This window comes from Salvelinus fontinalis, chromosome 3 (genome assembly GCF_029448725.1).
Source record: "Salvelinus fontinalis isolate EN_2023a chromosome 3, ASM2944872v1, whole genome shotgun sequence".
Taxonomy (NCBI): domain Eukaryota; kingdom Metazoa; phylum Chordata; class Actinopteri; order Salmoniformes; family Salmonidae; genus Salvelinus; species Salvelinus fontinalis.
This window is the reverse complement of record NC_074667.1, coordinates 25,885,330-25,902,956: the sequence shown is the minus strand read 5'-3', so window position 1 is coordinate 25,902,956 and position 17,627 is coordinate 25,885,330. Positions and strand designations below refer to the sequence as shown.

The 17,627-nt window shown below is 43.9% G+C and overlaps 1 protein-coding gene across 1 annotated transcript in view; it reads right to left on the bottom strand.

Annotated features, from left to right (window-relative positions):
* Positions 1–706: 706 nt before the first annotated feature.
* The window catches only part of LOC129841874 (neuroendocrine convertase 1-like), a 34,435-nt gene continuing 17,514 nt past the window's right edge, over positions 707–17,627 (bottom strand). The window contains exons 7-14 of the mRNA XM_055910214.1: positions 16,562–16,734; positions 16,118–16,330; positions 15,869–15,969; positions 15,504–15,737; positions 11,429–11,586; positions 6,384–6,517; positions 6,039–6,200; positions 707–5,313 (exon numbers count right to left, since the gene is read on the bottom strand). Of these exons, the coding sequence (XP_055766189.1) occupies positions 4,900–5,313; positions 6,039–6,200; positions 6,384–6,517; positions 11,429–11,586; positions 15,504–15,737; positions 15,869–15,969; positions 16,118–16,330; positions 16,562–16,734 (1,589 nt within the window). The 3' untranslated portion in view covers positions 707–4,899. The remainder of the gene's footprint in view (positions 5,314–6,038; positions 6,201–6,383; positions 6,518–11,428; positions 11,587–15,503; positions 15,738–15,868; positions 15,970–16,117; positions 16,331–16,561; positions 16,735–17,627) is intronic.

Genomic DNA, 17,627 nt, shown 5'->3' with positions numbered 1-17,627 from the left:
GTCGAACATTACTTCAAGTTACATTGTAAAAATGTATATAAATTAATTCATGTTTTGAAAAGTAAAAAAAAAAGTCTATTACTTTTTGCACCCATCTCTCATCTACTGTACCAATCTGAAAATACAGGATAGGTGGAAGGGATGTGGTGCTAGGAGTCTGCTTTCACCCGTCCAGTTGTGTTGGAACTGTAATATACTGACTGGCTGCGTTGAAAAAGGGTAGCTATACATTTTTTGGCAGATTTCTCCCAATGATTTAGCGTTCACTGTTTATCCCCCCCCACTGTGTATTGTTGTGTTTTTAGCCACAAGGTGGTGGTATTTAACAAGAAATCGGCATATGACATGACTAGGAATTTCAAATGACAAAGTATGACATAGACCAACCTAGTCCTCAGGAACCCCCAGCCATTGCACATATTTGTTCTATTCCAATATCCATATTCACAGCAATTAATCAGTTATGGAACTCAAAATGTTCTCAGCAAGGCCAGAGGAAACAATAGCATATTTGGAAAGGTAACATGACCTGAAATGTCTACGTTATATGAACTGGAATGTCCATATGAACAGAAATGTCTATATGAACTGAAATGTCTATGAACTCAAGTGTCCATATGAACAGAAATGGCCATATGAACTGAAATGTGTATATGAACTCAAGTGGCAGATCACAGTCACAATCCCAACAACTCAGACACACTCACAAAGTCACTTTGCAGTTTATTACGATAAATCTAATTTTGTACATCCATACAGAATATTTCAGCTTTTGTAAACAACTTTGGACAGAAGCATCGATTAAATCCAAAATATAAACAAACATTAGAACAACACCGGCTACATTGAAAGATGTATAATTATAGGATGCATGTAAACTGTTCTTCATCTGTTGTCTCGATCTTTCAGCTTGTTTGGCAGAGAGCAGGGCTAGAGCCAATACCACAGAAAATAGGGGATACTTATCACTGTAGTGTATGGGGCTCTACATACATAGGGAAACATCACATTCATAGCAGTTCATTACACTGTCATAAGCACTACATAAGCATTTAGACACGCAAATGTCAGCTAAGATTAACAACCGCAAGTTGACATAAGATATGCAGTGACATCTACCGACCTGCAGTTGTGAGCATAAACGTGAGCGTTTATGTAGGGCATATGAAGGTATAATATATAGCTTATAAATGTGTTATAGTATTTTAGTGTAAAGCCCCTACATTAAAGTATTACCAGTATACAGTTTACTAAAGTATACTTGGATTGAAGGATGAAAGGTCCACTAATACCAAAGAGTAGAAATGTAGAAATGAAGATATCCAATGCGTTGCATATAACTAGGTAGTTGTGTCAACATGAGTTTGTAAATGAAGCAACAACATCCAAGCCTGTTTTACAATCACCCAAACACAGAAAAGCTATTTTTCTTTAGCAACACAACAGTTTGGCAACGTTCATTTCTATTCATAATTCCATTTATTTTGTTTTAATTTAAACCTAGAATTTGACTGAAAATGTCAACTAAAACCACTTGTAATATAAACGGAACGAATTAAGGGATTTATGGATATATCATTTTTTATAAACTGATGAATTTCTAGAAAAATATTTCATTTAATGCAGCGTTGTACTTTGAATCTAAAATAAATCAAATTACACAACATGTGTAGTATATATATGTATATAGTTATACTGTATATATAGATATATATGTGAAATGTTTCCTTTTAGAGTTATTTTATATTGTCAGTTAAAATAATTATTCAAATGGTTTCAACATGACCAATTTGCAAAAGCTTTAATTATATTCATTATATCTATAGATCTCGAAGGTCTAATAACCTCCAAAAGAATTACTCAACCAATTGCTTCTTGGTCATTTATTGTCCCCATTTCTTGTTCTTTCTTTTTTATTCTATTATAAAAGAAAATCCCAAAGAAGTGAACTTTACTACACATTTTTTCTCAAGAGAACAGCATAAAAGACTGCTGTTCCCAACTCTTGAGTTTTCAGTTTTAAAAACAGTAAGGGGACTGCATTTTTTATACATAATAAAGTATGGTCGGAATCCTAAATTGAAATTGTGAATATACCTCAAAATTACATTCCACAAATCAGGATTTGGGGCTGAGATACAGTAGCACAGTGAGTACGTCTACTCTTGCCAAAAACAAATATATGCCAAAATAAATATGTCAAAATATAAATATTAAATAGAGATTTCAGATTTGGAGTTTAGAGAGGTGGCTAGTTTAGAGGTCAAGTATATTTATACTGAACAAAAACATAAACGCAACATATAGTGTCGGTCCCATGTTTCATAAGCTGAAATAAAAGATCCCAGACATTTTCCATATACACAAAAGCTTTTTACATCCCTGTTAGTGAGCATTTCTAATTTTCCAAGATAATCCATCCACCTGACAGGTGAGGCATATCAAGAAGCTGACTAAACAGCATGATCACTACACAGGTGCACCTTGTGCCGGGGACAATAAAAGTCCCCTCTAAAATGTGCAGTTGACACACAACACAATGCCACAGATTTCTCAAGTTTTGAGGGAGCATGCAATTGGCATGCTAACTGCAGGAATGTCCACCAGAGCTGTTGCCAGAGAATGTAATGTTCATTTCTCTACCATAAGCTCCAACGTCGTTTTAGCGAATTTGGCAGTACGTCCAACCGGCATCACAACCGCAGACCACGTTTAACCACGCCAGTCCAGGACCTCCACATCTTCACCTGCGAGATTGTCTCAGACCAGCCGCCCGAACAGCTGATGAAACTGGGGGTTTGCACAACCGAAGAATTTCTACACAAACCGTCAGAAACAGTCTCAGGGAAGCTCATCTGTGTGCCCGTCGTCCTCACTAGTGTCTTGACCTGACTGCAGTTTGGCGTTGTAACCGACTTCAGTGGGCAAACGCTCACCTTCGATGGCCACTGGCACGCTGGAGAAGTATGCTCTTCACAGATGAATGCCGGTTTTAACTGTACCGAGCAGATGGCAGACACCATGCATGGTGCCGTGTGGGTGAGCGGTTTGCTGATGTCAACCTTGTGAACAGAGTGCCCCATGGTGGCAGTGGGGTTACGGTGTGGGCAGGCATACGCTACGGACGACGAACACAATTGTATTTTACCGATTGGCAATTTGAATGCAGAGATACCATGACGAGATGCTGACGCCCACTGTCGTGCCATTCATCAGCCTCCATCACTTCATGTTTCAGCATGATTAATGCATAGCCCCATGTCGCAAGGATCTGTACACAGATGGAAGCTGAACATGTTCCAGTTCCTTCATGGCCTGCATACTCACCAGACATGTCACCCATGAGCATGTTTGGGATGCTCTGGATCGATGTGTACGACAGCGTGTTCCAGTTCCCGCCAATATCCAGCAATTTAGCACAGCTATTGAAGAGAATTGAGACAACATTCCACAGGCCACAATCAACAGCCTGATCAACTCTATGTGAAGGAGATGTGTCGCGCTGCATGAGGTAAATGGTGGTCACACCAGATACTGACCGGATTTCTGATCCACGCCCCAACCTTTTTTTATGTATCTATGACCAACAGATGCAAATCTGTATTTCCAGTCATGTGAAATCCACAGATTAGGGCCTAAGGAATGTATTTCAATTGACTGATTTACTTATATGAACTGTAACTCAGTAAAATCTTAGAAATTGTTGCATGTTGCGCTTATATTTTTGTTCAGTGTAAAAACAACATTACATTCATTGTCTTTGTATAATATATAGATAATAGTGTCAGGCATAATACAATTATGAACTTGACATTCTAAAGGTACTGTACACAGCATGCTCAAGCAGGTAGTGCAGTGAAAGGAGAATAGGGCTGTGTCCCAAAAGTCTTAAAAACATCCTTTCCTCATCTCTTTCTCCTTCTCTCATCTCCTTACTTTCAATACCACTGACAGGTAAAGGTGGTAAATAGAGCAGCATTTCCCCTATATGCATTTAGCAGCGCAGTGGCTATGTTTTTCATTAATTTGAGTTGAGGGATACAGCTGGATCTACAAAACAGATGTCGTGGGGCCTGGACTCATCCTTACATCAGACCACTTTTGAGGGCTGAAAACATTGGATGAACATTGACTTTGATGTTAACTGTCACTTTAAGACTATTGGGTCCCATTCTGAGCCGGATAGATGGCTGGAGGAGGGGTGGAATGCAATCCCAGATTCATTTAAATACAGGGGTTCCCTTTCCTTGTCTCCTTTCCTTCATGCATATTGATCTTTAAAGACTGAAGCAATATGACAGAGGTCTGTGGTCTATGGGTTAGCTAGACTTCAATACATCAGGAGGAGGGGGGAGGAGGAGGAAAGGAAGGAGGGGGAGGAAAGGAAGCCACTTGTGGGTATTGAGATGCAACCGACCTACAACTGTACAGAATGAAAGACAAAACTACAGACAGACAGGCTAGAATGCTGCAAGGAAAGAAAAGTAGCGTTTTGGAAAAACAACATCACTATTGGCTGGAAGAGTTTCTATCTGGCTTTCACTCCCCCTCCCTCGCTTGCTCCTTCAATGCCCAGCCCCCGCATCCTCACATTTTCTCTCTTCCCCCTTACCCCATGGGTGGCCAATCTTGACCAAGGAGAACGGCAGGGCTGTGCAGGCTCTAGCCCAGCACTTACACACCTGATTCACCTACAGGTAGTCAACAAAGGAGGTCTTCAATGTAGACCGTGTTTAGTTAAATCGGGTGTGTTCATTTGGCCCCGAATCCTAATTCGACTCGAGTTAGGATTCGGGGGCCGGATCTGTTAAGCTAGAACAAAAGCCTGCACACACTGCAGCCCTGCAGGACTGGAGTTCCCCCCTTGCCTTACCCACTCTCCTCCCATCTCCTCCCTCCTCACTGCCTGTCGTCAGAGAGCATGTCGAAGAGCGCCTGGAGCAGCCGGTCATCTCTGTGTCTGTAGGGCTTGGTGCTGTAAAAGCCATCGCTGTAGTCGCTATACAGGCTGTTGTCCTGGCCGCCCAGCTGGTACTGGTTGATCCTGTCCAGGGCCTGGTACAGCTTCTGTGGAGCGATGTGAGGGCCTGCTCCCCATGGAAGGGAGGGGGCCCTGCCCGTGTGCTGCTCTCCCCAGTTAGAGGCCTGGGGCAGGGCGGCTGGGGTCTGTCTGTTGAAGGCCGTCTGGAGGAGACGCAGAAGGGCCAGGGAGGGGGGGAAGGAGGAGGGTCTTGTCTCCTTCCTCTCAGGGGTGGCAGGAGGAGGGGGCTGGGTCTTCTGTGGTGGGTGAATCTCAGCCTGGGTGGGCAGCTCCTATATGACAGGGAGAAGGACGAACAGAAAGTCAGAAAATGGTTTAGAGGGGGCTTCTACCTAGGAGTTGATTTTCATTTTTTTAGAGGGGGCTTCTACCAGTTCTGCACTTTTTCAGTAAGGCACACAGAATTGCATTTGAGATCAGTCAACAGACCATGCATACATACATGTATCACATACTGTGTTCATCCCTTATTTTACCAGGTAAGTTGATTGAGAACACATTCTCATTTACAGCAACAACCTGGGGAATAGTTACAGGGGAAAGGAGGGGATGAATGAGCCAATTGTAAGCTGGGGATGATTAGCTGGCCATGATGGTACAGTATGAAGACCAGATTGGATATTTAGCCAGGACGCTGGGGTAAACACCCCTACTCTTACAAATAAGTGGCATGGGATATTTAGTGACCACAGAGAGTCAGGACACCCGTTTAACATCCCATCCGAAAGATAGCAACCTACACAGGGCAATGTCCCCTGTGGGATATTTTTTGGGACCAGAGAAAAGGGTGCCTCCTACTGGCCCTCCAACACCACTTCCAGAAGCACCTGGTCTCCCATCCAGGGACTGACCAGGACCAACCCTGCTTCGCTTCAGAATCAAGCCAGCAGTGGGCTGCAGGGTGGTATGCTGCTGTATGTAGAAATTGGTATGCTTCTGGAGATAATGAATAGGAGGTTAAAAAGAAGTGAATTGCCCCTTTAATTATCGAGCTCACCTCTATCATGTCATCCATGTGCTCCACTCCTCTACGGTCATTCTGGACAGCGTTGTAGGGGACGTACACTCTGGGTTTCTTCATGTGCTCAGGCTTTTCTGACGTGCCGTGGAGAATAAGCTTCCAGCTCAGGATCTGACCTTCGTTCTCCATTCGCCCCGACTGACAGAGGGAAATTGAAAAAGAGTGTAAAAATCACCCTGTTTAGACAACATGTTGACACAATTACCAGTTACATTTTCTATGTGGTTCGACATTTGTTGGAAAATACAGGATTTGGAAATATCCCTTAAAATATATGAAACTTGTGAAACAGCCAAAGCGTTCTCCAGCCCTGGGACTCACTGTGTCAGTGATCTTAAGGGTCCAGGTGCCAGTGGGGTCTTCTCCCCATGTGTGAACTGACATGAAGTCCCAGTTCCTAAAGCCGTTAGATGACGTGTCCCTCTCTCTCTCCGCCAGCAGGACTGTGCTGGTGCCTAATGGGAGAAAATAATGTACAATATAGAGTTGTTTAACTCCAGTTTCCAGTTTTATCTATATACAGGGCATTTGGAAAGTATTCAGACCCCTTGAATTTTTCCACTTTTTGTTACAATACAGCCTTATTCTAAAATGGATTAAATAGTTTTTTCATCATTTACATAAGTATTCAGACCCTTTACTCAACACTTTGTTGAAGCACATTTTGGCAACAATTACCACCTCGAGTCTTCTTGGGTATGACGCTACAAGCTGGCACACCTATATTTTGGGGAGTTTATCCCATTATTCTCTGCAGATCCTCTCAAGCTCTGTCAGGTTGGATGGGGAGCATCGCTATTTTCAGGTCTCTCCAGAGATGTTCGATCGGGTTCAAATCTGGGCTCTGGCTGGGCCACTCAAGAACATTCAGAGACTTGTCCCGAAACCACTCCTGTGTTGTCTTAGCTGTTTGCTTAGGGTCGTTGTTCTGTTGGAAGGTGAGCCTTCGCCCCAGTCTCAGGTCCTGAGCGCTCTGGAGCAGGTTTTCCTCAAGGATCTCTCTGTACTTTGCTCCCTTCAACTTTCTCTCAATCATGACTAGTCTCTCAATCCCTACCGCTGAAAAACATCCGCACAACATGATGCTGTCACCACCATGCTTCACCGTAGGGATGGTGCTAAGGTTCCTACAGACGTGACGCTTAGCATTCAGGCCAGAGAGTTCAATCTTGGTTTCATCAGACCAGAGAATCTAGAGTCCTTTAGGTGCCTTTTGGCAAACTCCAAGCGGGCTGTCATGTGTCTTTTACTGAGGAGTGGCTTCCATCTGGCGACTCTACCATAAAGGCCTGTTTGGTGGATTGCTGCAGAGATGGTTGTCTTTCTGGAAGGTTCTCCCATCTCCACAGAGGAACTCTGGAGCTCTGTCAGAGTGACCATCGGGTTTTTGGTCACCTCCCTGACCAAGGCCCTTCTCCCCCGATTGCTCAGTTTGGCCGGACGGCCAGCTCCAGGAAGAGTCTTAGTGGTTCCAAACTCCTTCCATTTAAGAATGGAGGCCGCCACTGTTTTCTTGGGGACCTTCAATGCTGCAGAATTGTTTTGGTACCCTTCCCAAGATCTGTGCCTAGACATAATCCTGTCTTGGTGTCTCGGACCAATTTCTTTGACCTCCTGGCTTGGTTTTTGGTCTGACATGCACTGTCAAGTGTGGGACCTTATATAGACAGGTGTGTGCCTTTCAAAATCATGTCCAATCAATTGAATTTACCACAGGTGGACCCCAATCAAGTTGTAGAAACATCTCAAGGACCATCAATGGAAACGGGATGCACCTGAGCTCAATTTTGAGTCTCATAGCAAAGGGTATGAATACTTATGAAAATAAGGTATTTCTGTTTTTATTTTGTAATACATTTGTCTAAAAACCTGTTTTCGCTTTGTCATTATGGGGTATTGTGTTTCAGATTAATAAGGATTTTGGGTGTGAGACTCTGTGGCTTGTAGGCCTCTCCGGGTCTCACACCCATTGTGACATTTGGTGGAGGATCGGTGATGATCTGTAATCGGGCAGATTTGTCTTTGTGAAGGACGCATGCATCAAGCCACGTACAAGGTCAAGATCAAGACCCTGTCATGGCCAGTCCAATCTCCAGACCTGAACCCCATTGAAAACCTATGGAATGTGATCAAGAGGAAAATGGATGGTCACAAGCCGTCAAACAAAGCCGAGCTGCTTGCATTTTTGCACCAGGAGTGGCATAAAGTCACCCAACATTAATGTGAAAGGAGAGCTGAATTCTTGCTCAGTTAAAACATTAGTATTGTGTTGTTTAAAATGAAAATTAACTTATTTCCTTCGCATTATTCGAGGTCTGACAACACTGCATCATTGTTGTTATTTTGACCAGTTGTCATTTTCTGCAAATAAATGCTCTAAATGACAATATTTTTATTTGGAATGTGGGAGAAATGTTGTCAGTAGTTTACAGAATGAAACAAAAATGTTAATTTTACCCAAACACATCCAGTTGAAGTCAGAAGTTTACATACACCTTAGCCAAATACATTTAAACTCAGTATTTCACAATTCCTGACCTTTAATCCTAGTAAAAAATTCTCTGTCTTAGGTCAGTTAGGATCACCACTTTATTTTAAGAATGTGAAATGTCAGAATAATAGTAGAGATAATGATTTATTTCAGCTTTTATTTCTTTCATCACATTCCCAGTGTGTCAGAAGTTTACATACACTCAATTAGTATTTGATAGCATTGCCTTTAAATTGTTTAACTTGGGTCAAACGTTTTGGGTAGCTTTCCACATGCTTCCCACAAGAAGTTGGGTGAATTTTGGCCCATTCCTCCTGACAGAGATGGTGTAATTCAGTCAGGTTTGTAGGCCTCCTTGCTCGCACACGCCTTTTCAGTTCTGCACACAAATGTTCTATGGGATTGAGGTCAGGGCTTTGTGATGGCCACTCCAATACCTTGACTTTGTAGTCCTTAAGCCATTTTGCCACAACTTTGGAAGTATGCTTGGGGTCAATGTCCATTTGGAAGACCCCTTTGCGACCAAGCTTTAAATGCCTGACTGATGTCTTGAGATGTTGCTTCAATATATCCACAGAATTTTCCTTGCTAATGATGCCATCTATTTTGTGAAGTGCACCAGTCCCTCCTGCATCAAAGCACCCCCACAACATGATGCTGCCACCCCAGTTCTTCACAGTTGGGATGGTGTTCTTCGGCTTGCAAGTATCCCCCTTTTTCCTCCAAACATAACGATGGTCATTATGGCCAAACAGTTCTATTTTTGTTTCATCAGACCAGAGGACATTTCTCCAAAAAGTATGATCTTTGTCCCATGTGTAGTTGCAAACCGTAGTCTGGCATTTTTATGGCTTCTTCCTTGCTGAGCGGCCTTTCAGGTTATGTCAATACAGGACTCGTTTTAATGTGGATATAGATACTTTTGAATCTGTTTCCTCCAGCATCTTCACAAGGTTTTTTGCTGTTGTTCTGGGATTGATTTGCACTTTTCGCACCAAAGTACGTTCATCTCTAGGAGACAGAACTTGTCTCCTTCCTGAGCAGTAGGACAGCTGTGTTGTCCCATGGTGTTTTTACTTGCGTAGTATTGTTTGTACAGATGAACGTAGTACATTCAGGTGTTTGTTAAATTGATCCCAAGGATGAACCAGGCTTGTGGAGGTCTACAATTTTTTTTCTGAGGTCTTGGCTGATTTCTTTTGATTTTCCCATGATGTCAAGCAAAGAGGCACTGAGTTTGAAGGTAGGCCTTGAAAAACATCCACAGGTACACCTCCAATTGACTTAAATGATGTCAATTAACTTCTCAGAAGCTTCTAAAGCCATGACATCATTTTATGGAATTTTCCATTCTGTTTAAAGGCACAGTCAACTTAGTGTATGTAAACTTCTGACCCACTGGAATTGTGATACAGTAAATTATAAGTGAAATAATATCTCTGTAAACAATCATGCACAAAGTAGATGTCCTAACCGACTTGCCAAAACTATCGTTTGTTAACAAGAAATGTGTGGAGTGGTTGAAAAACGAGTTTTAATGACTCCAACCTAAGTGTATGTAAACTTCCGACTTCAACTGTACCTATAAATAGTAAAACCAGAGAAACGGATAATTTTGGAGTGGTCTCTTTTTTTCCCCAGAGCTTTATATATGCACAGTACCAGTAAAACGTTTGGACACACCTAGGGGTTTTCTTAATTTTTACTGTTTTCTACATTTTAGAATAATAGTGAAAACATCAAAACAATTAAATTACACACATGGAATCATGTAGTAACCAAAAAAGTGTTAAATAAATCAAAATATGTTTTATATTTGAGATTCTTCAAAGTAGCCACCCTTTGCCTCGATAACAGCTTTGCACACTCTTAGCATTTTCTCAACCAACTTCATAAGGTAGTCACCTGGAATGTATTTCAATTAACAGGTGTGCCTTGTTAAAAGTTAATTTGTGGAATTTATTTCCTTCTTATTGCGTTTGAGCAAATCAGTTGTCTTTTGACAAGGTATACAGAAGACAGATTTGGTAAAAGACCAAGTCCATATTATGGCAAGAACAGCTCAAATAAGCAAAGAGAAATTACAGTCCATCATTACTTTAAGAATTTGAAAGTTTCTCCAAGTGCAGTCGCAAAAAACCTCAAGCGCTATGATGAAACTGGCTCTCATGAGGACCGTCACAGGAAATTAAGACCCAGAGTTACCTCTGCAGCAGAGGATAAGTTCATTACAGTTACCAGCCTCAGAAATTGCAGCCCAAAGAAATGCTTCACAGAGTTCAAGTAAAAGACACACCACAACATCTACTGTTCAGATGAGACGTGAATCAGGCCTTCATGGTTGAATTGCTGCAAAGAGACTTACTTGGGCCAAGAAACACGATCAATAGACATTAGACTGGTGGAAATCTGTCCTTTGGTCTGATGAGTCTAAATTTGAGATATTTTGGTTCCAATTCCTGTGTCTTTGTGAGACGCAGATTAGGTGAACGGATGTTCTCCGCATGTGTGGTTCCCACCGTGAAGCATGGAAGAGGAGGTGTGATGGTGTGGGTGTGCTTTGCTAGTGACACTGTCTGTGATTTATTTAGAATTCAAGGCACACTTAACCAGCATGGCTACCACAGCATTCTGCAGTGATACGCTGTAATCAGCCAACAAGTGCTCAGTGTATGTGGGAACTTTTTTGGTTACTACATGGTTGCATATGTGTTATTTCATAGTGTTGATGTCTTCATTATTATTCTACAACGTAGAAAAAAAACAAGAAAAAAAAAAACCTTGAATGAACAGGTGTGTCCAAACTATTGACTGGTACTGTATACATATAGATTTTATGTGTGTGCATGCGTGCATGTGCGTGTGTCTAACGAACCTGATGGGGAAGTGAGTGTGATGTGTAGGTCTCCTCTCCTGGTGTACTCGATGCTGGCCTCCACTTGCACATGCTCCAGTGAGAGGACAGCGTTGTCCTGGCCGGCACAGGCCTTGGTGGGGATCTCAATGGTGATCTCCCCTGCTGCTTTCAATGCCCTGGCAGAAAGACACAGCACAGAGAAATCAGTACTGTGGTTGCAACACAGCACAACATACCAAACCAAACAACTTTAGCTTAACGTATAATGGTCATTACTCATATATTAACGAATACAGTCAAACACAACAAGCTGGCATACAGGACTAGAGGAAGGGGGGGGCTGCAGACCAGTGAGCAATGACACAAGTGGAGTCTTAAATCCTCCTGAGATGCTGAGATGGCATGATCATGATGGCCTAGGTAAAGGGGAAACTGGATGTCAATGCAAATGAGTCGCTTAACCCAAGCTGCCTGGCATAGGGACACAATCAATAATTGAGTTATTAGCTAGAGACGATAGCAAACTTAAAGGATGCATTTGGTATTTTAGAATGGACAGTTATGTGGTCCCTCATACTGACAGTAGTCTACTGGCCAGGGAGTTCTTTAAAAAGCCACTACTAACTGTATTATTCGCTAACCACAAATCAATGGGCCAGATTGAGAAACCGTTTCATGTCATTTTTTGTAGATTATGTAGGACTTTCAAAAAACAAATTGTAACATGTCACATCATCATGATGCAAAACGCATCATCGTGATGATATGGCAAGTTACATTTAGATTTTTGAAAGTCCTATATATTGAAAACTTGATTGCTGACATGCAAAACATTTTGGGACTGTATCAACAGTGGGCCAATGAAACAAATGCCAAAAGATAGTTACGGATTATTAATTTAAAGGCCCAGTGTAACGGTCATCGTTGCATGAAGAAGTGGATCAAAGCGCAGCGTGGTAAGTGTTCATGATTTATCAATAAAACTGAACACTAAATAACAAAACCAACAAAGAGAACGAACGAAACCGAAACAGTTCTGTCTGGTGCAGACACAAAACAGAAAACAACTACCCACCAAACACAGGTGGGAAAAGGCTACCTAAGTATGGTTCTCAATCAGAGACAACGATAGACAGCTGCCTCTGATTGAGAACCACACCCGGCCAAACACACAGAAATAGAAAACATAGAACACAAAATATAGAATTCCCACCCAAACTCACGCCCTGACCAAACCAAAATAGAGACATGAAAAGGATCTCTAAGGTCAGGGCGTGACAGTACCCCCCCCAAAGGTGCGGACTCCGGCCGCAAAACCTAAACCTATAGGGGAGGGTCTGGGTGGGCATCTATCCGCGGTGGCGGCTCTGTTGCGGGACGTGGACCCCGTTCCACCTTAGGCATCTGCCCACTTAGGTGGCGCCTCTGGAGGGGGGACCCTCGCCGCCGACCCCGGACTGGGGACCGTCGCAGCGGGCCCCGGACAGGAGGGCGACTCTGGCAGCTCCGGACAGGAGGGAGACTCTGGCAGCTCCGGACAGGAGGGAGACTCTGGTGGCTCCGGACAGGAGGGAGACTCTGGCGGCTCCGGACAGGAGGGAGACTCTGGCGGCTCCGGACAGGAGGGAGACTCTGGCGGCTCCGGGCTGGAGGCCGTCTCTGGAGGCTTCGTGCCATGTCTCACCCCTGGAGGCTTCTTGCCATGGATCATTACTGGAGGCTTCTTGCCATGGATCATCACTGGAGACTTCGTGCCATGTCTCACCCCTGGAGGCTTCTTGCCATGGATCATCACTAGAGGCTTCGTGCCGTGGATCATCACTGGAGGCTTCTTGCCATGGATCATCACTGGAGGCTTTGTGCCATGGATCACCACTGGAGGCTACTTGCCATGGATCATCACTGGAGGCTTTGTGCCATGGATCATCACTGGAGGCTTCGTGCCATGGATCATCACTGGAGACTTCTTGCCATGGATCATCACTGGAGGCTTCGTGCCATGGACCATCACTGGAGGCTTCGTGCCATGGATCACCACTGGAGGCTTCTTGCCATGGATCATCACTGGAGGCTTCGTGCAATGGATCATCACTGGAGGCTTCGTGCCATGGATCATCAATGGAGGCTTCGTGCCATGGATCATCACTGGAGGCTTCTTGCCATGGATCATCACTGGAGTGGAGAGACACACAGGAGGCCTTGTCCTTGGCCAAGGCACCGGATACACTGGGCCGTGGAGGCGCACTGGCGGTCTCGAGCGCAGAGCTGGCTCCACCCGTTCTGGCCGGATGCCAGCTTCCACCCGACAAATGCGGGACGCTGGCACCGAGCACACCAGCCTGTGAATGCTCCGCCTCGACACCGTATGCATCACCCCATAGCACGGGGCCTGACCAGTCCCATGCTCACCACGGTAAGCACGGGGAGTTGGCTCAGGTCTACTACCTGACTCTGACACACTCCCCGTGTGCCCCCCAAATTTTTTGGGGGGGGGCTGCCTCTCGGGCTTCCTTGCCAGCCGTTTTTGTGTCGCCAACTCCATTCTCCGGTATCCCTCCTCGCATTGTTCTAGAGAATCCCAGGCGGGCTCTGGCACTCTCCCTGGGTCGACCGACCACCTCTCTATCTCCTCCCAGGTTGTCTCATACTCCAGATAGCACTGCTCACCTGTCCAGGAGTCCCTTTCGCCACGCTGCTTGGTCCTTTGGTGGTGGGTAGTTCTGTTACGGCTATCGTTGCATGAAGAAGTGGACCAAAGCGCAGCGTGGTAAGTGTTCATGATTTATTCATAAAACTGAACACTGAATAACAAAAACAACAAAGAGAACGAACAAAACTGAAACAGTTCTGTTTTGTGTCTGCACAAGACAGAACGGACCAAAAACATGATTTCTTATGCTTTATGTATATTTCCACACTGAGGTTGGAATAATACTGTGAAATTGTGGCGGTAAATTAGTTAATAGACCAATAAGAAAGAGAGTTCCAAACCTCCCTGACAATAACAGATAGTTTGCAGTTTCCCCCTCCCACTGTCCTAGCAAAATTCTTGCTTGATAAATTGCTCTTTGCTAAGAAGCTATTTTTATTTATTTTTGAACATTTTAATTGAAAACAATCACAGTAAGGTACTTAATTGTTACCCAGAAAGGATTTGATATTGAGATAAAAACGGCTGCATTGGACCTTTAAATGATGTAAACGTGACCAAATCATTGAGTTGATTTCAGTTGATTTGGCATTTAAAATTTTAACATTGTGCAGATGTCCTCATCTCTCCCATAGATTTTTGGGGGGTTAGCAGAGGCTAGTAGTGGCTATATAAGAAAATCCTAACCATGAAATACAATCTCTCCTGGCCTGTAAACTAATGCCAGGGTAAGGAACCGTATAACCGTAAGCTCTAAAATACCAAACCTATCCTTTAAGATGAAGGTAATTTAGATGATGTAGCCTAGCCTTGGTGGCTAACCTATTGTAGTTAGTGCACTACATGTCCTGAGGCAGTTAATCCGAAAGGAAGGTAAACAAAACATCTGCTCAGATAAAAAAATCCCTTCCTCCGGAACAGATTTAGTCTGGAGATAAATGTTGGCATAGCAATATTACCAGCTAGTGTTAGCCTATCCTAAAGCCTAAAAACCTAAAGTGATTTAACAAATGGAAGATTGCTCCAACGATTGTTTGAGCCCTCCGTTACAGAAATCTAGCTTTCCGTTACAGAAATCCCAGCTTTCCTACCAATACGAACCATGAGCACGTATGCACATACACATAAACATGAAATACACAAAAATACACCAAAAAAAATGAAACCTCTAGCTTTCATTTTACTGTTGTTATATTGTTCCATGTGGGAAACTAGTCAAAAGTTGAGATAGTGTCTTATCATAGAGCTCTTGATCTGCGTCAATAGAAGAGCCAAAACACAGGGACATCTTAGGACACGGGACTCTGTCCATCAAGGAATTACTGGTACACTATAAGTTTGCTTGCCCACCAGAATTAGTCTGAAGTGAACAATACAGCATGTATGTTATGTCAGGAGGATTAGATGTTTCTGATCTACTAGACTAGTGCAGTGTATTTGTACCTGGGTTGGAAGGAGTCGTCCCTGACGATGCACTGCTTCTTCTCGGGGACATGCTTCCAGGTGGCCGGGTCAGCCAGGTCCACCAGGGCTTTAGCGTTGAGCAGGCCAAATCCAAAACGACTGTTGACCATCAGGCCTGCCCCGTTCCTCTTCCAGCCAGGATTGTTGGCCAGCGGGTCGAACTCGGAAGTCCATACCACCAAGTGCTGCAGATCCCTCCATGTTAGCTCAGGGCTGGGGGAGAGGTTAGTGGGAATTGACAAATAAGAAATCAGATAGGAAGTCCTGCACATATATTTCATTACGACAGGAAGTCCTAAACACATATTCCATTGACATTGTTTAAGTCAAGATTGTTGCCTCACTTCTGTTCCAGCGACAGGGCAAATATCCCAGCAGCCAGTGGGGCGGAGGCGGAGGTTCCCGTGTGCGTCTCGGTGCATTCGTTATGCAAATCAGCACTGGTCTGCAGGGACACAGAAGTAAACAAAGACACCACAGGTACAGTCAAGAAAAGTTAAGTCAAGTTAAAAACGCAATGTACCATAACAAAATGTAGCACAATACCAATCTCCACTATCCAGTGGTGTGGTGTGGGGTTCACTTTAACTCACTATTCTCTGGTCGGTGTAGTCTCCGCTGCTGTAAGCGGTGGCCAGGGTGGAGGAGCACTTCTCGGCGTACCAGGGAGACAGGCCCTGCTGGGAGGCACTGCTGATGGAGATGGTGTAGATGCTGTCCGTGTAGCCGTCACAGTCGCAGTTGTCCCCCTGACGGCCCCCGTTCCCCGATGCCCACACAAAGATGGAGCCCTTCCCGCCGCGGCCCTGAGGGGAAAGAGACAGGTGTGGAGTTAGTGTTGAGTTTGTTTTTAGTAGCCTTTAGCTTAGGTCCCTTTTCTATCTTCCCTTTTTATCCAATTTCAATGTATTTAGATAGGCCGTTTGTTTGGATTTCAGTTGGTTTTGACTGCTTTGTGGGTAAATAATCATTTGAGTCAATTTTACAATGAATATGCTTTTTGAGGGGGTAAAAAAGAGAGGACTGTGGTGTGTTACCTTCTGGATGCCGTACTCAAAGGCCTTTGACGCCAGGCGACCGGGGCCCTCCACCGTCTTGCCATCGTCGTTGGGTCCCCAGCTGGCGCTGTAGATGTCCACATGGTCTGGGTTGAAGCCAATAGAACTGGCCTCGATGGCGTCCGTCACGATACCGTCCAACATGCGGATCCCTGCAGGGTCAACATGATGAAAATCGTCAGGCTACTAGTTGTTTTTAACAAGTGTTTTAAGTCATACTTTGAAAGTAGAGTGGTCTTGTGCCCCCAATAGATTTTCTCATTTTAATATTATATATGAGCTGCCTCCTCTGTGGCTATGTTTCAGCCCCATTGAGGAACAGATGCCCAATTGTTGCTCAGTCATTTAGTTAAGTGGTATTGCGTAATCATCCGCTCAAAAAAGTAGGCCACCACCAGGACATCTTCCAGCTGTTGTCTGGGTCCCACAAACCAGCACGCACAGGGCCGGACTACAGCATTTGGAGCCCCAGAGCACCAACCTCTGGGGACCCCCCCCCATTTTATATATATATATAAAAAACATTTTGGCATGGTGCAGAAAGAAAAATGTGTAGTTTCACAATGCTATTCTACACATTTTTGATGAGGTTAAGAGAAAATGTCTCAGTTTTAAAGCAAATTTCCTGCAATTCTACACTTTTTGCCATGGAGCAGAGATAAAATGTAGCAGTTTTAAAGCAAATTTCATGCAATTCTACACATATGCTATTTGGATGCCCCTCGACCTTAGATAATCCGGCACACACACACACACACACACACACACACACACACACACACACACACACACACACACACACACACACACACACACACACACACACACACACACACACACACACACACACACACGCACACGCACACGCACACACACACACACACACACACACACGCACACACACACACACGTGTGCTTGCGTTACATTAGCAACAGTCATAGAAATTGTTCAAATGCAATTCTAAATGCAACAATTGGACAATGGATACAGATACTCCAAACTTTTAGAATGTTTTAAATCCCTCAGATATTGACTGAATTATAG